The sequence below is a fragment of the Sturnira hondurensis genome, unplaced genomic scaffold, assembly GCF_014824575.4.
Source record: "Sturnira hondurensis isolate 20B ecotype Veracruz unplaced genomic scaffold, ASM1482457v3 Scaffold0014436, whole genome shotgun sequence".
NCBI lineage: Eukaryota > Metazoa > Chordata > Mammalia > Chiroptera > Phyllostomidae > Sturnira > Sturnira hondurensis.
In genome coordinates this window covers 2,588,530-2,610,889 of record NW_028087067.1, presented here as the reverse complement: position 1 = coordinate 2,610,889, position 22,360 = coordinate 2,588,530, and the positions used below count along the sequence as shown (strand labels likewise).

The following is a 22,360-nucleotide window of genomic DNA, read 5'->3' as shown; positions in this document are numbered from 1 at the left end:
AGTGGAACAAACATGCAGTGACGTGTGGCAGCACCGCGGGCACCCTGAGCAATGTGCACATGGTGCTCCTCACGAGGGGAACACAGTGCGCCCAGAGAGCGGAACCTCTCCTTCCACGCCAGCCCGAGACGGGCCCGTGGCCTTGCCACAGGAGCAGAGCCATGGGGGGTCGCCACCCAACACAGCAGCAGCCACCACACACAGCTCGTTTTCAAAGCGAAGCCCTGGGTGTCACAGAAAAGAGGCACTTCCAGTGTTTTATACGCAGTTTTAACCCTACGGTGAGTGAATCCACACAAAATCACAGTACTATCAACTTATGAAAACTGATCCCCACTCTATAGCATTCTTTAATCTGTAATCAAAAAAGAACAAACTTTTAGAAGAAAATAAAGATCAATATGTAAAATTCCAGCAGTAAAAATAACACCTGAACGTCAGCAGCGCTGTCCGCACCTGCTGCGGAAGGAGGGCCTTTGTGCAGTGGTGTCTGGTGCTCGACCAGATACCCCCTTTGCTTCTCCAGAATGCGGTTTGCTTTCCCAGCTTTTAACTGTGTTGTGAAAACAGGTCTGATTTTCCAGGTCAGACGCCAGGTCAGGATGTGGCCTCTGTGGAGCTCACTGGGCACCTGGACAGCCCGTCTGTCACGGCTGCTCTGTCCGGTGTCCTGGGCTGAACAAGCCACGGAGCCCTCCTGTCCCAGAGCCGAGGGCTGCAGCCGGGGAAGGTGATGCACCACGCCCAGCGGCCCCAGGGCAGCATCAACACCCACATCTGTGGGTCAGGCTTCCAGGACGCCCAGGATGGCAGCGGCGAGCCAGGGGAGGCCCCGGCAGTCACGAGGTTTGGAAATCGTCACCCGGCGTGCGAGAGGGAAGTCCAAACAGGGACGCAGGCAGAGTGGACTCTGCTGTCTAATTGGGGAAAGACCGGCGACCGGCAGACTAGCAAGGACACCCTGGCGCAGCAAACCTAAGGATGAGGGCACAGTGCAAGGCGAAGCAGCAGCATCGGGCGGAGGCGGCGGCGGAGAGACGCTGGGGTTGGCGTGGCTCAGTCACTCAGCTCCTCCCAGGTATCCGTCAGGTGGCCGCGGCTCTGGCGCCGGATGCCGACCAGCTTCCCGGCGGACTTGAGGCTCCAGCGAGAGCTGTTTCCCGGGCCTGCCAGGCTGGTGTACTTGCTGGAGCCCTTGGCCCCCTCCTCCCAGCCCGGCCGGGGCACTCGGACACTCGGGCCATCACCTGACTCAGCTGCCACATCTTCGAGGGCAAGTCTGGGAGGCTCCCAACCTTCAATCTCATCTGGCTTCTTAGGCTGTAAATTCTGTTTTAAAACCAAGTTGTCCCAAAATCCAGATTTCTTCTCCGTCTTCAACTCTTCCTTTAACCGCAAGCTGGTTCTGTGGAGACAAGAGAGTTCTGTAACGCAGGGAGCTCGCCCTCAGCCCATTTCATAAACACAAGCGGCTCTCCACCACACTTTGAACAGCGCAGACAGTGAACACAAATCCGACTGTGAATCTTTAACAGAAAAACGAGGAAGACTCAGGCAGCCATGTGGGCGATGGCACGCGTGAAGACCACAGACCCACTCGCAGAGCCAGGTCTCAGAGGAGAGGCCGCACACTCGGATGCTCGGTGCCCAGACTCGGGTGCGGGGACTGTCCTGTTGCCCTCGGGTTTCTGCAGGGGCACCCCTCCAGCACGATGGTCTCTGGCGTTTAGCAGGTAATTTGCTGGACAAAACTAAGAATGCAGAACTCCGTCCGCCATGGAGGGAGGAGATATAGCCAACTGGTGGTGGGGACAGACCCCACTTTGAAAATTTTCAAAATATTTGTAATAAACGAGCAGCAACACGTCAGTTTAAATATATTCCATTTCCTAAAGCCTTTTGCATCCTTCACATTTTTAAGGTTTTCTTACCCCTGAATTTCTGAGACTACTGCGCGTCTAATGCAGGGCCCCGGCCTGGGCTTCCAGGCTCTGGCCCAACTGCCGGGTCACAGTAGGTCTGAAACACTGCTTCACCCTCCTCAGCCGCCACCGTCCGCTCATGGGGAGGGACGCTCTCGGTCCCAAGGCAGGCCCTGCTAGCCCCACGCTCCAGGAGGGACAGAGTCGGCGATGGGAGCTCTGCCGCCCTTGGTTCCCTCCCGAGGGCTGACTGCGCTCCCCCCCCACCCGGAGGGACTTACCCCCTGGACTTGGGGGACCGGCATCTTCCCAGCAGGTGTTGTTCATCGTCGTTACTGAACAGTGAGGTCACTTCCTTCCAACCCCGGAAACTCGCTCCCTGCACCTAATCAAAGGTTAAGAGAGAGATCAACTCTGATGCAGGAAAGAAGCAGAACCAGGCGAGGCGTTGGTGCCCCCAGCAGGCACTTCTAATGTGTCGGGCTGGCGGTTGGCAGGAACCTCTCCAAACCTCCTCATGGTAAGTGGGGGAACAGCTAGCCTGTGACGTGGCCGACCAAGGAACGGTGTTCTCAGAGGCTGCTCCTCGGGGGACAGACGAGCCCTGAGTGCTCACCTCGAGCACAGGGCACCCCACTGCATTTACTGATGGAAACACAGGAGCCACAGCAAAAAACGTGCAAAATGTGTCTGGCCCACCGCCAATTACACTTGGGTCACTCGGTGTCCCCATCACCTGTTCAACCAGGTGTGTTTACAGCTGTGTTTACAGCTTCTCTTTTAAACACCACATGCATGTCAGCTCCCCCCACCCAAAGCACTGCAGCTGACACAGGGGACAGAGACATCCCCATTCAGAGCAGAGTGCGTCCTGTGACAAAGCCCGTGAGCAAGAGAACACACTTCTCTGTCCCACCGGGCAGCAGCTCCCGGCCGCAGCAGACAGCGGGACAGACAGGCGGATGCCTTTGCCAAGCGAGGGGGGTGAGCAAGGGGCCTCCCGCCAGGGAGCAGCTACAGCCTGAGACACCTGCAGACACACCTGCAGACACAGGTGACCACTTCACGGTCTGTCCTCGTGTGCCCGCGTATACAATGTACATGAACTGATCCGTGTCATTTCATGTACCTACCACGCTGCCCACGTGCACATTTTACACACAGAGTCCACTGGGGAGGACAGTGCATGGCGGACAGAGGGACTGTCACTGTCTCCTGCTCTGCAGACCCTGAACTTCGTACCATGCGTCAGGGCAGCAGTATGGCTGTCAGGACATACACACCACAGATGGGGATGTCAACCACCATCAGCTCCTCACGGTCCTGGAGGCCAAGGCCAGATTAATGAGGGACATATCTGGGCTCCGGGGAGGGTTCCCGGTCTCCTCTTGTCCCCCAGTTGGGGGTACAGCCTTTGCTGGGACTCCCAAGGGCACCCAGGGCTGCACCTCACAGCCCGATGCCTCCGCAGGCCCCGCTCCTGACCCGTCACAGGGGGTAGGGGGGTGACATGCAGCCCCCGCCCTAGGGGTGTGTACCATCTACCGGAGGTGTGCTGTCCTCCCTAGGCATCACGGACACGGCTTTCCTGATGGGCGCCCCTCACCTGAGCCACGAAGATGGAAGAGGATCTGAGTGACCCTTCTTAACTTCCCCCAGGGAGCCATGCACGGGCAGTCCCAGATGCACAGGAGAGAAGCTAATCCACTTCCAACCACGTCTCCATTTCAGGGAGCTGCCAAGTGTGTGGGAGGGCCTGGCCAGTTAGAGGTCCAGAGCAGGAGGGGCTGTCGCTCCTGGGACAGTGGTCTGGGGGGAAGGACCTGGGAACACCACCGGGGAGAGGCACTCCGAAGGCCCCAGGAAGTGAGGCCAGCGGCTGGCCCCTGGATGTGGTCTGGCCCCTCGTCCCAGGGAAGAGGGGTTCACTGGGGCCACCTGGAGCCCAGGAGCCAGAATACACCGAGTGGTGAGAAGCAGTTGGCGGGAGCATAGGACCGCCACTGGGCAGGCCACGAAAGCTCGGCTATGACGGCGGACACCCCGGGGCCTCGCCTGACTCCCCCAGGAAGGGCAGGGGAATGCCGAGGATTTTCAGAGTTGGTGACAGGTCTGGGGTGAGGGGGTGGCACGTGTGGGGCCCTCAGCCAGGACACCGGATGGAACACAAAATGTGAGAGCAGCGAGAAAAACCAGACTTCCCACCACAGTGCTGCAAAACCCAGCGCGTCAGCGAACACCCGTCCGGAGCTGGGGCCAGAGTGAACCCTGCCTCCGGGTGAGCAGGAAGCCACCCTATCTCGAATTCTGTGCCGCAGGGACCAGCAGCACCAGGCCTGTGGGGACCCCTCTCTCTGAGGCTCTGGGAAGCAGGCCCCTAAGCCTGGCCCTGACACCCCAGCGTGGAGGGGGCCACTCCCGCAGCCTCATCCCGCCCCCGGGGACAGACGCCACCCTGGGAACGTGAGGCCAAGTACATGGAGAAACAGCTGAAACGCCGAGGGACTGCTTGAGAGCCGAGTCCCCGAGTCCCAGAGTCCCGTCGGGAAGGGGACCTGGGGACCTGGGGACCTGCTCCTTTCAATCACCAACTTCACGGTTCTTCGTGAATTTGGAGAACAAACAAGACCCCAGCAGAATACTGGGGAAATTTTCAATACATAATGATAAAATTCCAGTATCCTCAACATCAAAAGTTTTATAAAACTTTACAGAAAGGGCAAGTAGAAAAATGGGCAAAGCGAAAGAAAACCCACGACTCGGCGGGTGTGGAAAGTCCCTGCTCGTTTCCAGGAGAAGACGCCCGACACCGAGAGGCTCCCCCCGGCTCCGGTTGTCTCTGCAACTTTAATGCGCTGGGCGGGCGGGCTGGGGGAGGGAGGCACAAAGGGATCTTTATTGACCTGGTCAGCTGTCGCCGAAGCAGCGTCCAGGCCGCGCGGCCACTCCACCTGGGCCCTGGGGACCGTGTCCACGGCCCGGGGCCTGGCTCCCCGCCTCCCGTGGTCTCCCTCAAGCCTGGCTCTCCCTCGCTCACCTGCCTGTGTCCACAGTCTCTTGGGCTTTCTAAGTCCCGTCCTCCTCCTTCTTGTTAACTTGATCATTTCAAGTTACCTGTCTTCACATTTGCTCATTCCTCCTGCTTGGCCGAGTCTGCTGCTGACACTCCCCCAAGAAGTTTTTCCAGTTTAGTTCTTCAGCTCCTTGTGACACCGTCCGTGTCTCTGTTGACGCCCACACTTTGCTCACGTGTCACTTCCGTGAGCCCTTGGGGATGCACAGATCAGTTTCTATACATTTATTTTGTTCCTTAGATCGGTTTCTGTTGCTTTGTGCACCTTCTTATTTTTGGCTGGGATCGGGCCCCATTGGGGAAAGACCCGGGCCCAGCAGCACGGCTGGAGGCCTGGGAGCCTCCTGACCTCCTGTGGGACGGCCTTCTCAGAGCTCGTGCACTTGACCCCTCTGCCTCAGGGCCTGTCGGCTGGAGGGTGGGCTCATGGGCCCCGGAACAAGCAGCCGAGCTCTGAGGCATCCTCGGTGGCCCAGGCACCCAGAGCAGGCCAGCTCCATCGGCACTGCAGCCAGTGAGACGGGCTCTGGTCATGGGGCAGCTTCTCTCAGAAGCCGGACATGCGTCCCACTCCCTCCCTCAGTCCTGAGGGACGGGCTTGCCTTTGGGCTCCAGGACCAAGTACGCTGAGGTCCACTGTGGCTGCAGCTGGTGAAGTGAGCCCGTGTCTCTCGTCCATTTTTGCACCACTGTCCTCGCCTATGCACCGCGGCTGTGAGTTCAGGCCCTTGAGTCTGTCCGTACGGTCTGCATCCTGCCACCAGCCCTTCTCCTTGGACAAGGCCCCCTCGTAAAACGCCAGGAAGCCCCGACTCAGGAGTCTTCAGTGTTCCCCTACACGGTGGAGGCGGAGCTCGGTGGGGCCTCCCACAGGTCCTCTCTGACAACGTCCTGGGCCAGTCACACAGGCTGCTTTTCCGTCCCCAGGTCTACAGGGGCTGCTGCCCCACGGCCTGCTCGGTCATTTCCTCCCACCTGACACCTTTCTTCCCAGCTACCCTCTCCCCCCACCCCCACCCCTGTCCGTGGCACCCAGCCCCTCACCTGCCTTCTCACACCTACTCCCTCCTGCAGGACGGCCTTGTCCACAGCCCGTCCTGCACACACTTGGGTCCAAGCTCTTGTTAGTGGCTCTGTAGCTCCAAGTCTCCAACCCTCAAAGTACCCCAGAGGTACTACCCCAAAGTACCCCAGGACCTAATGTGCCGTCAGGTCCTATCAGTGAGGAAGCCATGCTGCTGACACCTAGTGAACCGGTGCTGGTCCCTGTGCCGCTCTTGGGAAATGCAGGGGCCACTGGGCTCCTGGTTTTTGGCACTCAGGATGCACGTGGCCTGCCCCGTCTGTGTCTGTGATTCAGACGCCTCCTTTCATGTTTACTGCTGCCCTGTAGGGCCACCGAACCCATGCCGACACACGTCACCCAGCCAGAAGGAAGTCGCGTGTTCTCTCCATGAGACATGCCCAGCCTTCTGGCCCGGAGCACAGCCGGAAGGCTATTTCAGCCTGAGCTTGGGGACCACTGGAAACAGCAACATCACGGACAAAAAGCACCGAGCGTGCGTGGACCACGGGCACTCAGAGCGCAGGGGCCGCAGCAGCAGCAGCGGTGGTGGACAACTCGGGCCGGGGCCACCTTGGCTTCCCCATGGGCCGGGGCACTGAGTCTGCTGTGCGTTCGCTGTGCCCACTTTCAGGGATGCGGTGAGGACCAGCGATGGCCCTGCTAAAATCAAGTGCTCGCTGCAGCTGCCAGTGCCCTCAGAGGGACCCCAGGACCTTCCAAAGGCCGGAACCAGTTCCCATCTGCCCCTCCGGTCCGACGGTAGCAGTCCGGGTGGTGCACGGTGTGCCATCTTCAGACAGGACTGGCAGCTGCTGGCCGAGGCTGGCCCTTCCTCCAGGCAAAACTGTTGGCCCGGTGCACCCTGTGCTCGCCTGCCTCCCACCCAGACACCCAGGCCCCTCCTCTCCTTGGTCACTGCAATCAGTGAAAGTGAGAGCGCCAGTCTTGCTTCAAAGCAGCCCCACCAGACTTTTCGGGCAGAGTCCTGGATGTGTCTGTCTGTCCGTCCACAGGGTCAATGAGGAGAGGCGCTGGTGGATGAACTGCAGCCAGGAAGCCACAGAGCCACCCCCCTCTGCGGCCTAACCCACCCTCAAGTGGCAGATGAAAGTCGTCCTGAGCGTCCACCTGGCTCTCAGCCGTGAAGCCGGGGCCCCTTGCCTTCCATGCACACCCACCCCAACGAGACAAAGGCAAGGTCCCCACAGAGCACACCCCCACCCTGGCCTTGCCTCCGGGGACAAGGTGCGGGAGGCCTGGGCCAGCTGAGGCTGGGGGCAGGGGAGCAACCGTGGCCACAGGTGACTTGGACTCTGTTCAGTGGGGTTCGCGCAGGTAAACTCAGTCGGCTGGCTCCAAGGTGGTGATCGGTGCCCTTTTTTAATGAACACTGGACACTGCGGGACCCGACACTGTGGGACCCGAGATGCCAAAAGGCCGGCCTCCCTGCCCTGTAGCCACCTGCCCTGCAGCACCTGGTGTCCGGCAAGGGTGGCTCTGTGTGACCCAGAGGGTGGCCCACGGCCCCGACTCTCCCAGTCTCCAGGGCTGATTGAGGAGCACACGAGATGGCCCCCGGGTTGTTTTTTGGGGGGGTGCCTATGGAATATGTCTAAGCCTTTTAAAATCTTAACATGAAACTATGCCAAACATTCTCTGAGGTTTGTTATTTAAGGCATTAAAATCTAAAGCTGCTAAACCCTGGCCCGAAGCCACTGGGGCTCCTGGCACCAGGCTGTCGGTGGTCCCCGTGCCATTCACGGCCTCTCCAGGCTGCACAGAAGGCTGAAGGTGGAGGGCGGTCAGCCACCTCGGGGGCCACCAAGAGAGGCTCCAGGTGTGTGCTCACTGGTGGACGACCAGCCACCCAGCAGCAGCTGGGGCCTCACGGGTGACCCACGATGCTGAGGGGAGGGGGTCCGTGTTCGCAGGGGGGAAGCACACATGTGATTTTAAACACAGATGTCCGTGTACACACAGACGTTTCCCTGGTAGCTGCACAAAAAGCGGAACAACACTCCCCAGGGGAAAGAGGCTGAGACCCAACGTCCGACACCTGGAGAGCGGCTCCCGCACTCAGCCTTTCCAGTGAGCGTGCGCCCCAGCGAAACGGAACCTCCTTGGTCTCCTCATTGCTAAGTAATTGCAACGACTGTGTCAGCTCATGAACCTCCCCGTTCACTGTAATACAACCCAGATGTGTATGCACGTCAAAAAGGGGTCCAACAGCCTGAGGAGATGCTCCCAGAAATGTACTCCCTGCCATGTCAAAACTGTCACGCTTCAGAAACATCCTTAATCCCAGGAACGACTGTGAATGCCTCCCATCTCAAAGTTATTAGAACCTAGCATTAGCTATTTTTCTCTTTTTAAAAACAACACAGATCATAGCTGTGTGACCTGATTTTCAAGAAAGTCGTGCACACCAGATCTGAGTGCAAACTGAACACTTCATAGAACAAGGCCAAGGGCAGCCCTGCCCATGTGTCTCCTGAGGAGTGGGGCGGGCCCACCAATCTGGGGACGCTGGACGTCCGGGGATAAGAACTGGAGCACCTTCCAACAAGACACTGAAGTGAGCAGTCGGGACACAGTATTGGAGCCAGCCGACTGCGTTTACCTCGCGACACACTCAGTGAGTTCACCCTTCTCTCGAGTTTCACATAAGATTCCGTGGGAAGAAGTTTTATGGTCGACTTGTCATGAAGTGTCACATTTATTTCTACCAGAAACCGGCTTTTAGATCAAGACCAATCCTCTCAAAGGAACTCACTAAATTTAGAGTATGACTAACCTGTCACAATAATTTTTTAAAGCCTGTTCTCCATGGAAAAGTGTTTTCAGAACATTGCACTACAGACAACCTTAATAAAGCAGCGTGAAAGCCAGCCAGTCGTCCTGCTCCCGAAGACAACAAGAGGAAATCCAGGTGGCTCGGGCGGCGATGAAGACGTTTCAGGCACAACACCAAAGACACGCTTCCCAAGAGAAACAACTGATGATCAGGACTTCCTTGAAATTGAAACCTTCTGCTCCAAAAATGATGCTGGTGAGAGAGGAAGAAAACGAGCCCCAGGAGATACTATTTGGAGCAGACGCATCAGATAGGGCACTTGTATCCAGAACATTGGAAGAGCCCTCAGAACTCAACTAGAAAACTGAACGACTCGTTAAAAAATGGGACAAAAGACCTTCCAAGGCACCTGGCCAGAGAATACACAGATGTCATGTGAGTACATGAAAAGATGTCCAGCCTCATCTGTCACCAGGGAAACGCAAACGGAAACCACAACGAGGCCACGACACACCCATCGGGATGACCAACACCCGCACTGACCGCACCCCAGGAGGCGAGGACGCGGAGCAGCAGGACTCGCACTCGGTCCCGGCGGGAGCGCAGACAGGCGGCCGGATGGGAAGACACCAGAAGGTCACACAAACTAAACCTCGTCTTACCATGGGGCCAGCAATGAGGCTTTGGGTGAAAAGAGGTGAAAACTGATGTCCACACGGAGACCCGCATGTGGGTGTGCACAGCAGCTTCCCCCAGAAAGGCACAAACTCGAAAGCAACCAGGACGCCCTTCAGTGGGTGACGGACACACAAACCGAGGTCCCTGCAGACAGTGGGACAGAATCAGCACTGAGAACAGATGAGGTCTCAAGCTGGGAAGACACGTGGGGGAACCTGACATGCATGTGACCGAGTGAAGGAGCCAGTCTGAAAAGGCCACATGATATGTGTGAGCCCAACCCTGTGACATCCTGGAGAAGGCGAGACTGTGGGGACAGTGATAGATCGGGGGCTGGCGAACGGATGAATAAGTGGAACAGGGAAGTTTTTAGGGCAGTGAAACTTTGTGACGTGATAATCTTGGATACATTTCATGTTACATTTGTCAGAATGACTCTAAGGGAAATGAGGGGCTGTCCTGGGGGGGTGCAGATGGCAGTGCAGATGGGGTGGCAATGGGGGGAGGCTGTGTCTGTGGGGGCAGAGGGTGTGTGGGAACTCTGTGTTTTCCACCTAAGTGGAGAGTTCTGGGCACCTAAAAAGTAATCTGTAAAACACACACACAAAAGACACAGCAAAAGGTATAGACAATTCTGTAAACCAGAAAACCAGAAAAAACCCTTTCGTGAACGCATTACTAATGGTAGATCTAGACGGAGTACATTTTGCTGTTCAATAGCTTATTCTTCCAATGTTTCCTTATGTTAGAAGTTTTTCAAAATAAAAATTAAGAGGGAAAAAACACAGGTTTTTAGGCTTTATCAGGAGAAAGAGAAGCAGAACACATGAGAATCAACTTAAAAATTTTTAGAGTTCATCCAAGAATAATATTGCTTATCTCTGATCAATATAATTACTTAGTATTAAATTACCCTGTAACCTCATATAAATTCCCATCACTACGTTTTGAGATTTAAAAGATTAAAAACTGCGGTAAGCACTCTCACAGAGTAACTTCTGAGAGAAGTTCAGGCAGGAAGCGCATTTCAAGGCTCGATCACGGGAGCGGGTTAACCACCCGCGAAGCCCTCACAAGTCCCGAGAAGGCCACGGGTCGTCTCTCACTTCCTAACAGCTCCTAGCTCATCAGCAGGTCCCAAACATTTGGCAAAAGAGGGCCTTTCTGACCACCTTCAAAAGAGAGCGCTTAATTTCTGACCCGAATCCCGGGCCCATGAAAGGGAATGAACACGCGAGTGCGCATCGGAAAAAAGGGGGGAGCACGGAGGCACCGCACACGGGATCCACCTGGGATCCTCTGTAACGAACAAATTCTGAGCATTCCAAGCATGTCTCCGAACCTGCAGAGCCAGTTGTTTCCATTTTCTGTAGAAAGGTCATCTGCCTTCTTCCTCCAGACAATCAAAGGTTCAAGAAAGGGAAATAGCTGTTATCCAAACAAGCGTCGCGTCCACTTGGCACGCTGCTGTGGTGGCCAAGAGCTTTCTGGTCCCGCGGGCGAGCGCGCGCAGCTCCCAGCGACTGGGGCCTTGCCCGCTGTTTCGCCCCGCGTGGGCAGGTCGCCAGGGCCCCCGCAGCGTCCACCGCAGCCTCAAGGCCACGGCCACGCGCGAGCGTCGCAGGCGCCCCCTCCCCTGCCCCGCGTTCCCGATCTCGAGTGGGGGTGGACAACACGGAAGACTAACGGGCCGCAGGGCCCAGGCCGCACCGGCACCCTGCGTGCCGCCCCCGCGCAACCTCACCTGCGCGCCACCTTCTGCGCGGCCCTGGCCTCACCTGCGCGGCCCCCACCTGGGCGCCCCTCACCTGTGCAGCGGTGGCGTCGGCGGCCTGCGGCGGACCCCCGGCCAGACCGTCCTCCTCCTCTGGGGGCTCGTCCAAAAGCACCCGGCCGCGGCCCAGCTTCCACATGCTCTGGCCGGGTTCCGGCGTCTGCGCGTCCGTGCGCCCCTGTCCGGCTGGGCGCAGCGCGCGGAAGCTCGGGCGGCGGCTCCAGCGGGGCCGGGACGCCGCGAGGGGGGCGGGGACGGGCGGGGACGGGCGGGCGGGCGGGGCCACATCACCCTCCCGGACCCGGACCCGCCCTGCGCCCCCTACCCTGCCACACTTCCGACCCACCGCGGGTGCCCACCTCCACTCGAGAAGGGGTCCCTACCCCCGACAAGGCCCACAGCCCTCATCCCGGACCCTGCGAAGCAAGGACCCGGCCCCAGACCCAAACCAAACAGGGCCAATCCTCGGCCAGTCCCCCCGGCCCGCACAGGGGGACCCCGCCCCGCGGCCAGGCCCCGCCCCGCCCGGGCCACCCAGGAAGAGTCCCCGCCCCCACCGCCTCTCCGCCTCCATCCCCGCCGACCCCCTCACCCGGCCTGGGGCGCGGCCACGTCCTCGGGGCTCTGGCGCTGGGGGCGGGGCGCCGGGCTCCGGTACCCATGGCAACGACCGCGGGACGCGAAGCGGGCCCGTGCGCATGCCCACAGTCGGCAGAGGGGCGGGGGCGCCAGGGGCTGGAGGCGCGGTCTCAGGAAGGTACCCGTAGGCGGCCGGCTCGCTGCGACAGGCGACGCCGCAGGCTGGTGACCGCTGTGTCCTTGGAGCGAGGTCCACCCACGCGCAGGGGCCTCGCTGCATCCGCGGGCGACGCTGTGGCCCCAAGTATCCGGCTGTACATGCGCCCCAGACGGGCCGGGCTGAGACCCGGTGGTCACGCGGCGCAGCGAGACCCCCGGATTAGCCAAGCGGCTTCTAGTGTCTGGGCGGCGGGGCGCTGGGGAATGGGACCTGCAGGCACGGGATGAGCCCCACAGTGGCGAGCAGGCAGGTGCGTCGGGTGCACCAGCATCTGCGCCTTCGGCCCAAGTAGGTGGGTGACCTGTGTCCAAACAGGCGAGAGGAGCGCGGCGACCTGGCGCAGGGCGCGGGGAACCTGACGATCCGGGGTCGGCACTTTTCCCGGTCAAGGTTGCACTCACAGCACAGTGAGCCGGAGACCCCGGCCTGCACTCCGCCCGGGGCGTCCAGGCAGAAGCCGGTTACCTCTCTAAAGCCCAACATGGCTGGTTTCTGTCTCAGAAAAGGGCCAAACAATAAAATACAAAGAGATATCAACTCCGTTATAAAAAGAGAAGTTCAAATTTGCATGAAATGCCATCCTCCCACCCCCGTCAAAGTGGTAATGATTTATGAAGTCCTATCCTGAAAGGGACCGGTGTCGACGTTAGGCGCTGCTGGAGGCCGACTCGGCCTATTCGTCCGCGTCTGCCAAGTTTTGGTGCGCGTCCTCCCGTCCAGCCAGTTAACTTCTACAGAAGAGCGTTTTATTTTACCCTTTATGCTTAAGGGTTGCCTACCTTTCCCCACTAAGCATATATATTCATGCGCTACTTACAAAGCGATTTCAGAACTGTGTGTTTCTGGAAACATTTTTCTTAAGCACTGTAAGTTTACTACTAAAAAAAAATCAAATATACCCTTTGGATTTTTTTGTTTTGTTTTTCAGAAGTGATCAACAGCAAAAATTTTCAGATGAAAAGAGGCTCTGAGTTTGTGGGGAGAGAGGCCCACAGGAACCCCAAGCACAACCCCTGTGGCCTCCGCGGGTACGTGGGTAGGATCTGGAAGGGCCAAGGGGCCGAGTGGGAGAAGCCAAAGTTTAAATTCCAGCCAGACACCTGGAAAGCCAGATAGCTTATATTATCAGTGAGTCACAGAATCATGAGACACGCCGGCACAGGCTCACCAGGACCCTAAATGTCTCTGGACCCACCAGGCACAAATATTACACAGCAATGTAAAGCCTCAGAATCCCTACTAAAAATACTCTACCCAGTGGAAATTAAATTTAGAAACTCTTCATGGGAACATAGAAGAATGTTAAAAATTTATATAGACACACCTTTTCAAACCAGGTCAAATAAGCTTAGACTTCTGGGCTTAAAGGGCTTACAGAACTGGGTACATAGATGGGGCGCGGGTGGGGGTGTTATAGGACCCACTACCCACACACGATGAATGTGATGAGCTCGCACCCAGGCCGGCTGGCACGGTCAAATAAACAAGCTGCCGGCACAAGCGACATGAAACAGCTTACAAAACAAAGCCAGGATCTAAACGCACAGCCTTCAAGGACACTGCAAACAAAACAGGGAAAACCGACTCAGGATATTTCGACAATAACCCAGGTCTGGTCACTCACACAGAGAGCACAGGGCCTGTGCCCACCACTGCCTTCCTCTCTCGGCACAGTCACATCTCTGTGCTCCCAAACTTTTCATTGTAAATTGAACAGCAACCTCCTGCAAACCCAGGACAGTCTGGAAGGAGCAAGCCAGGCTTCCTATATCAAAGACCTAAGTTCCAAGCCATTTTAAACAACATTTTTCATCATTTCTGGGGCCGGGGGACTTCAGGCATTCTGGAATTCTGAGAAGGGCTTCTCATAAGTTCTAGAAATTTGACTATCATTTATTCACTTACAAATTTTGTAAAATTAAGTGATGCTTGTTGATTTAAAAAAAAAAAACTTAGCCCTGGCTGGTGTAGCTCAGTGGATTGAGCGCGGGCCTGTGAACCAGAGGATCGCGGTTCGATTCCCAGTCAGGGCACATGCCTGGGTTGCAGGCCAGTTCCCAGTAGGGGACTCACGAGAAGCAACCATACATTGATATTTCTCTCCTTCTCTCCTTCCTTTCCCCTCGAAAGATAAATAAATAAAATCTTTTAAAAAATAAAAAATAAAAAAAAACAACTTGTTTTCATATACCAATTTGGTAAACTGTAACAATATTGAAGCATTTTATATTTATATTGAAGCATTTCTCTCCACCTGATGTATCCAGAATTTGGAAACTCTTAATGAGTATTTTATTTTTCATAGCAATACATTTATCTGCATGAATCTAATAGAAATCTGATTTCTTCCAGTTTCCAACTGTGGATTTATTAACCAAGACTTTGACCAAAAGGTCGTGTCTGCAAGAGACCTGCCTAGACTTTGAATGTTAGCAAAAAGCTTCAAGGAATAAAGACTTACTTTGGAGCCAATAAAAGCCCCTTGGAGACATGGCCTGGCTCCTGGCTTATTCAGAAGGTTCATGGCTCCTTTCAGGTAAGGAGTGAAGGTTGCTTTCCCTGGAGATGGCAGGGAGGAACCTCAAGGTATTCTGAGGACCTCCAGAACTTGAGTTTCTCAACTGCAGTAGAGGTACTGCAGGCAAAGCTTGTGGCAACTGTGCAGCTTGGTCTCTCTGCTCCGAGAGGCTAATGAAAGCTCAAGCCACAAATTCCTTGTAACATCCCAGCAAAGTATATATAGGAAAGCCTACACAATCAATTGCTATTCCTATTGAGTTCATGCAAATAATCAGGTCAAATTGAAATGGACTTAATGTAGGAAATGCATTGGTCTTGATTCGGCTCTTGGATGAAAAATGAGGGCGATTTTAGGAGAAAAATGTTTCAGTTTTTCTCCTAATCAGAATCTATTATACACAGTTATAAATATTAAACTCTAATTCAGCGAATTGTCTCTAAAATCTTATTTTTCACCTATGAACTACACTGCATCCTGAATTTTTCTAATTTTCTTAAATGTTTTGGCTTTAGCCAAAACTTCCATACACATAGAAGAAAGATTGGCAGGGGGGTCTGAAATAGTGGAAAATTGTAATTGTGGGAAATTGGAACCCACTCAACATTCTTTCCACAGTTTCTGTAAGTGCGTATTGTGACTAATGTGTAGCTTGTAGATGAACAGCCTCTTTTTTTTTAAATATTTTATTTATTTATCTTTAGAGGGGAAGGGAAGGAGAGAGGAAGAGAAACATCAATGTATGGTTGCTTCTTGTGCATCCCCTGCTGGGAACTGGCCCCTGCTGGGAACTGGCCTGCAACCCAGGAATGTGCCCTGACTGGGAATTGAACCGCGATTGTCTGGTTCACAGGCCCGCGCTCAATCCACTGAGCTACACCAGCCAGGGCCCTGTTTCTATAAGAATCCCAGAAACTGACTTCAAAAGAAACAGACTCTGACCTTCAGGCCTCCCAGCTCCTGGGGATTTGCTGACCTTCAGCTGTGGAGCCTGGATGACGTAAAGCCAAAATGCCAAGCCAGGATGACTAAACCAGGGTGACGCACACCGGACCGTCACTTGCCTTTATTGGAATGGACTGTGCTTGTCTGCAGGTAGAGAACTTTTCAACTCCCTCCCTTGATCGCTTTGTTTTGTTCCCCTCGCCCTCCTTACAAAAGCCTGCACTTGAGAGGATGGGGGATGGGCTTTGAGCCAAGAGCCCCAGCTTCCAGGTGGCCGGCAGTGAAAATAAACCCCTTTCCTTTACATTGGCACCTGCCTCCTGAGTATTGGCTTTCGTAGCGGCAGGCAGCCGGGCCTGCGTTCGGTTACACAACCCTCACACAGAGGATCCATTTCTGGACGAAAAAGAGCCTTCTGTTTCCTGAGCCCTTTGCTGGAAGAAGCTAATTTCAGCCTGAATTGCCCATATTGGCTCATAGAGCCGGTGAACATTCACTAGTATAGAAACTCTTCCTTCTGGAACAGCAACCAACCATGCCACTTGTGAGTGGAGACTGGACTCAGTGTGATTATACTCTGGCAAAGTTCCTTTTAAATGCAAGTACGGTGTGGGTGCCACAGAGAACTTTCCACAAATCCAGGCTGCTTGCGGACGGGATGAACATCCTCTGGAGACAGCAAGTGGGAAGCTTCTTCCTAGAGGTGGGGGAGCAGAGGCTACTCTGAAAAAGGACAGGACTTGTGTTGTTCCCGAGAGGTGGGCCAGGCCCCCTGTCTGGGGACACGGTCCCCCTGGCCAGAGCACCCCCCCAGGCAGGCATGCCTGACCAGTGCTGGTGGCCACGCTCACCACATGGAGGGCACACTCCTCTCCAACACCTGGAAGGGCGAGGTGCTCCATGAACTTTAGGGTCAGTGTGGCCTGGAAGGTTGGCGTGCACACCCTGCATGTCAAAGTCTGCGTCTGTCCTCCCGGTCTGCTTCCTCTGCACCACCCTTGGTGTGTATTACAATAACCTCCTGCAGCTTCCGACCTTCTCAAACACCTCCCATACATCCTGAACTTAGTATAGCGAGGAGAGTGTATGTGAAGTAGTCACTAATTCATCAGCTAATTCTCTTAATTTGAAAATTAGTAGAAACAAAACTGAAAACTACAGCCAACATTTGCTTCCTGCATAAGCACTAGTAGTTTTACTAGTATTTTATATGCATTATCTCATTGAATGGAAAGAACACAGAATCCGGAGCACACCGACTCGGATTACAACTTCAGCTCTACTTAGAAAAAGCGAGCCTTGCAAGGATTTGCAGAACCTACCTGTGGGAAGTAGCATGGGGAGAAATTCCAGTTTGGCTTATTTAGTGAATAGATGAATTCCGATGGACAGGTATATCCATGACATACGATAGATACAAGACATAATATATATCTATCTAGTATGTATCCAAAGGGTTCAAACAGCATTCGCTGTTTTGAATTAAGAGAGTTACTACTGTGTAAAACATGAACAATTTGCACATTGTGATAGCAAGTTACAGCAGGTATAAATGAGATGATTTGTGCTTATTTCTCTTATTTTTTACGTTAAAACCCCTGCAACACCCCAGTGATTGTATCCAAATATACACAGAATGAGGGTGAAGATGGCAAGCTCACATTCCAGAAATTAAACAGAAAGCACACGGTAAGTATTTGTAACAATCCCATGTATGATAAAGCAAAATTTGTTTTTTGGTTATTCTGTATATTTTTCTTTTAAAAAAACCATTTACTTTTACAGAGAGGGAACGGGAGAGCCAAAGAAACCCAAAGAAACATCAGTGTGGTTGCAGTGGCGTGTGCCCCACCAGGGAGCAAACCCACAACCCAGGCCTGTGCCCTGACCCCTAATTGGGCAGGGGACCTTTTGATTTGCGGGAAGACTCCCAACCACTGGGCCACATGGGTCAGGACTACTTTCCTAAACTTTTTCAAATTAAAAAGTTCCTTGGCAAATACTGTCGATCCTTCTGCATACCAGCTGTGACTCTCGGCGAGTCCACCCCCTGCCACGTGCGGCGACGCCCCGCACCCTGGCCAGGCCAGGCCAGGCCAGGCCAGGGGTTGGGGGAGGGCTGCCTTCGCAGAGCATGCTGGGAGGCGTCGGGGGAGGGGCTGACACTCTTCGCCTCGGTTTCCACGGTGACTAGGGCCGGGAGCGTTGAGGGGGCCGGGTAGATGAGCGCAGTCAAGCACGCGTTCCGGTTGCGCGCAACGCCTCAGCGGTGCAGTGGGTACGAATTCGTTCACGGGTTAATAGGCTTCAACCCAGCGGCAGTCCGGCTCCTCGGCCTCGACCTCTAGGGTTGACCTTTGCTGCGTCCGGTCTGGCCCTTGGCAGCAGGAACCCAGCTGAGTCACACCCCCACCTGCTCTCTGATCAAACGCCTCCCACTGGCCACGACTGGATCCCATTACCTGGCTGCCTTCAGCAGAAACCCCTTAGGTCACGTCGTCCAGCACACCCTGCCCCACCACTCCTGGGCACTAAACCCCCGGCTCCCTGCGCTCAATGCCAGCGGACCCCCGCTGCCCGCCCCTCCGCAGCCGGCACGGGGCCCCGAATGTGGTGCTAACACAGCTTCGCCCTCCTGTCCTAGAAACTGAGCAGAAGGCACGGAGGGAAGCCCGACCTGCCCCTCCCAGGAGGGCTCCCCATCCCTCGCTGTCTCCACCCAGGATGCCCACTTTTCCGGGTTGGTGGCCCCTCCACCTCCAGTTACTTTGCATCCTTTGTCATCAGAGGAAAGGTCAGTGATTTTAATTAGTTCTTCCTTCTTGCTCCGGAGGAAGCGCTAAGGGCATCCTATTTGGTTGGCTGAGAGGTCCCTTCAGTTTTTCTCTGCCTCTAGCAGCGCTCAGTCATCTTTACCTTTATTGGAAACAACTTTGTCAGATTCTATTCTGTTAAAAGAGTCTGATCAAAAGCTGTCCTATCAGCGTGCATTTAAAAAAACCTTAACATTGGTGAATTTTTGTGCAGCCATTTTAGCATTGAAGATGGAAGAAGATACACACCATTTTTGGCATGTTGAGCTTTATTATTTCAAGAAAGGTAAAGACAACTAAAACGCATAAAGAGTTGTGCGGTGTGTGGAGAAGGTGCTGTGACTGTGTGTCAGAAGTGGTTTGCAAAGTTTCTCGGTACTATTGACATTCTGGCCAAACAACCCTTTGCTGTGGGGCCGTCTTCTGCATTGGAAGATTTTAGCGGCACCCCTGGCCGCTGCCCACTAGAAGCCAATAGTGGGAGATAGCCTGCATACTCAAAATATCCTAATTGATCAAATTTCTAGTGAAAATGAAAAGAAAAATGTGTCCTTTTTTTCATGGAGAAAACGCAGCGAACTTTTTGGCCAACCCAGTATTTTTCTGTGCACACGGCGGCAAAGCGGGGACCTGGCGAGGCAGTGAGGGCTCCACTCTCGACTTCTGCAACACAGGCATGTTTGTGGGGCGTGGGTTGGGGCAGCAGCCTGTGGATCCGTGACTGGTAGACCAGGGTCCATCTGGCCACCAGCTGTCCTCACGGAAATTTCATGACCTGCACATTTCAGAGCCTGGAGCTCTAAGTGGTCAGAGTTACCATGTGGGACATTCTGGGGGGCACATGTTGCTCCTTCAGTGGACACCCCAGAACTTGGTGTCCAGGAACTCAGGGGGCGGAGCATGAGCTGGAGCCCTCTTGTCCAGTGGGAGCAGAGCCGGGACCATGGACCTGCGCTCACTCAGGCATCCTGTCTGAAGAGGCTGGGGACAGTCAGGGCTCGGAGAGGAGCAGGGGACAGTGTGTGCTCTATTGCAGTGCATGTGGGACCCGATGGGGACCCTCCAGGTCTGTAGGATGCTCCATACTCCAGTTTCTCAGTGACAAAGCCGGCTTGAGAGTGGGGACTGAGGAAGCCACCTCCCTTCTAACAACAGCAGGTATGAGTGTGACAGGTGTTGGGAGGGCCTGCAGGTGGACAGGTGCTGGCCGAGGTGTCCATAGTGACAAGGTGCCCCTAAAGGGGCCATGGTTCCATGCCGAGAGGTGACCAGCCGAGGAGGGCACAGGCGAGACCTGAGACGCAGACCCTCCTCTGGAACGCTGATGGCAGGGACAGTGAGGCCCTTTGTAAGAACAGGGCATGTCCGTTTGTCAAGATGTAACGTGGATGCTTATTCTGTTCAGCTTCTAGGAAGGTTTCTCCCAGACTTTAGGAGGAAAGGAAAACAAACATTTTTACTCTAAACACTATATGTGTTCATTTAGAAAAGAATACTGAAAAGGCACTAAAGTGAAGCAACAGTAACATGAACCCCCCATGCACAGGGTCCCCCCAGCTGCCCACCTCCTGACCCTCATAACCTGCAAGTGCACCAGGAGATCGGCACAGGGGGGAAAGGCTGCAAGGAGGCTGTTGGCTAGTGAGGACCTCAGACTAGGGAGACTGTGCTGGACTTAGGGGTGGCCCCTTGCCAGGAAGAGGGCCAGCAGCCCAGCAAGACAGAGGGAGAAGTGGCAGCCCCGGCGGCCAGGAGCCCGTGTCCAGGAGCAGGCTCAACCCTCGCACCTGCAAGAGTGGCCCCATCCTTGCCATCAGGCCCCAGGACCCATTCCAGACCCGGCTCCCAAACAGCAAGATCATGCGTGTCCTTTAAGCCACCGGGTTCGTGGGAGCGTGTCCCGGTGGCCACAGGAAGCTGGTGCACACGGATGACCTTCACTGCATTGGGGAGCCTCCTTCTGAATCACTGTTTCTGGGTAAGAATTCTTCTATTCACTGCTTTTTCTGCCTTTTAAAGAGTAACCATACTGTCTGTCATGTTGCTCCCAAACCGGCAAAGTTAGAAGAGCAGTGACAAGGAGCCCACACGCATTTAGCCGTCAACGAGCAGCAAGCAGGGGGACGTACAGTCCGAGAAATCCCGAGAGCAGCAGAGCCAGGGCCACCAGCTCCCACCTGGACCCTCCGCCAGGCCGACTGCCCTGGTGACTGGTGCGGCAGGGCTGCTGAACTTGGTGGACTTCCGGTTGCACTGAGTCCATTGTGCCTGGTCCTTCCTGAGCCTTTTCCTTCCTTCCTCCGTGAGCTGAGACCTGGTTTTGGTCTGGGGAGTGGGGAGAGACTATGTCCCCAGTCAGAGGAGCTGCAGTTGTTACTAACAGCTGGGATGCGGAGCTCCCGCAGACACATTCCTTTTGTGCACAGAGGGAATGGGCCGAGCGAGCAGCATTCAGCAGTGCCACCCGGGGCCGGAGGGCAGGGGTCCCCTCGGGACCTCTGTTTCCTTGTCCAGAGGAGCCGAGTCCTTGTCACAGCCCCGCCCCAGGCTCCTGAAGGAAGTCTGGTCTCAGGCTTTGAGGCCCAGGGTCGGTGAAAAGCAGCTGGACTGGAGCGGAGGTTCGGGGAAAGAGGAGCTGAGGTTAAGACTCAGTGCTAAGGAAAAAGGCACCTAACTCACGTCCCACTGTGTCCCTGTGTGCACCTAAGGCCCCGGGGACCCTGCTCCGGGGTCGCCGGCCATCAGCACTGGACTGGCCTGCTGTCCAGAGTGCCTGGGCACACCGGCTGCTTCCAGGGCGACGTGGCAGCACCGCTCCCTCTGGCTCCCTCTGCCGCTGCTCCTCCTGTTACCTGGGGGGCTGCCTGCGGGGGCTGGGCCTGAGCCTGTTTGTAATTAGTAACGTCAGAGGAGCGATCGGTGTGCCTGGCTACGATCCGCTGTTTAGGAAGCCCCCTAGTGGCTACATAGAAACAGTGTTAAGAGGGCAGCACTTTCAAAATGAAGAAAAAAAAGGAAATCCCTAGAAGTAGTAATCTTGGAGAAAACTGATGCAAAGCGGGTATATTTACACGCATTTGTAGCTCTGCCGGCTGTAATTAGCTTGGAAAGGTTAATAGCTGTACCCTAAAGCATCTCTTCAAAGGTCTCTCTGTTCCACATGACAAGACCTGCTTTCAGAGATGATTTGAATTCTAATCTAATCACATTGTCAGCGCTTGTTTTCATTCTGTCTGCCCAGGGATGGCTGCTGTGCCTCCTCAGGCTCATGCCAAACGCTGCCTCCCCTGAAAGGGCTTCCCTGGTTCCTGCCGCGTCACAGTGAGCGTGTCCCCCTGTCCCTGTGTCTCCACACCGAATCCTCCACCTACGACTGCTGACTGTGGGGGTCGCGTTTGCCCTGGTAAACTCCCAGTTAAATGAGAACACAGAAAAGCTCATATGGATGATTGCACTTTTGGCAAGAGTGCACGAGAGGCACCCCTTGGAGATGCCATGCCATGCAGGTGTGGGGGTGCCCCTGTCTAGGTGGGGGGTACAGTGTTCAGGAGTGTGGAAGCTGGTCTCAGTCCTGTGGGTCCACCTCCACAGAGCAGTGGCCAGTCAGACGTTCCCGGGGAGAACGCAGTGTGTGGAAGCGAGAGTCAGTGATAGAACCACTGCGAGTGTGCGACGGTAGCCAGGTCACTGGCACGTGTCCCGAACAGGTCTTAGTTCCCGTGTCTCAGAAAAGCGTTTTCTACGACACCCTCCACGAAGCACCAACTCTGGTCTGTGCAGTGCCACCTGTGCCCAGGTGGCTGGGCCGCATGGGAACACCTGCTCTGCCCACCTACAGGTCTGAGGACCCAGGTGTCAGACACCCCACACATGAGCAGGCAGCCTGGTGCTGGTGGCGGGGACACTTCTGGGGGCTGCCTGAGGCTGCTGTGCAGGAGGACAGTGGGAGGTGGCCTCCGGCCAAGCTGTCCTTGTTGG

At 55.3% G+C, this 22,360-nt stretch overlaps 1 protein-coding gene and 1 long non-coding RNA gene across 4 annotated transcripts; both read right to left on the bottom strand.

Moving 5' to 3' along the window:
* Positions 1–567: 567 nt before the first annotated feature.
* On the bottom strand, positions 568–11,681 carry TDRP (testis development related protein). 2 transcript variants are annotated; one of them, XM_037063392.1, is made up of 5 exons: positions 11,342–11,681; positions 10,876–10,922; positions 9,518–9,677; positions 2,204–2,307; positions 568–1,405 (listed from the first exon to the last, which is right to left on the bottom strand). In XM_037063392.1, exons 1-5 carry the CDS (start codon positions 11,444–11,446, stop codon positions 1,057–1,059), a joined length of 765 nt encoding a protein of 254 aa, XP_036919287.1. In that variant the 5' UTR covers positions 11,447–11,681; the 3' UTR covers positions 568–1,056. The 2 variants fall into 2 exon arrangements, with proteins under 2 accessions (XP_036919287.1, XP_036919288.1); XM_037063393.1 differs by lacking the exons at positions 9,518–9,677; positions 10,876–10,922 and having other exon boundaries at positions 11,342–11,675.
* A 7,002-nt stretch (positions 11,682–18,683) lies between these two features.
* On the bottom strand, positions 18,684–20,458 carry LOC118999056 (uncharacterized). Of its 2 annotated transcripts, XR_005069027.1 has the most exons (3): positions 19,965–20,458; positions 19,469–19,810; positions 18,684–18,905 (listed from the first exon to the last, which is right to left on the bottom strand). It is a non-coding gene; the product is annotated as an uncharacterized LOC118999056 (long non-coding RNA). The 2 variants fall into 2 exon arrangements; XR_005069026.1 differs by lacking the exon at positions 18,684–18,905 and having other exon boundaries at positions 18,949–19,810.
* Between the last annotated feature and the right edge of the window lie 1,902 nt (positions 20,459–22,360).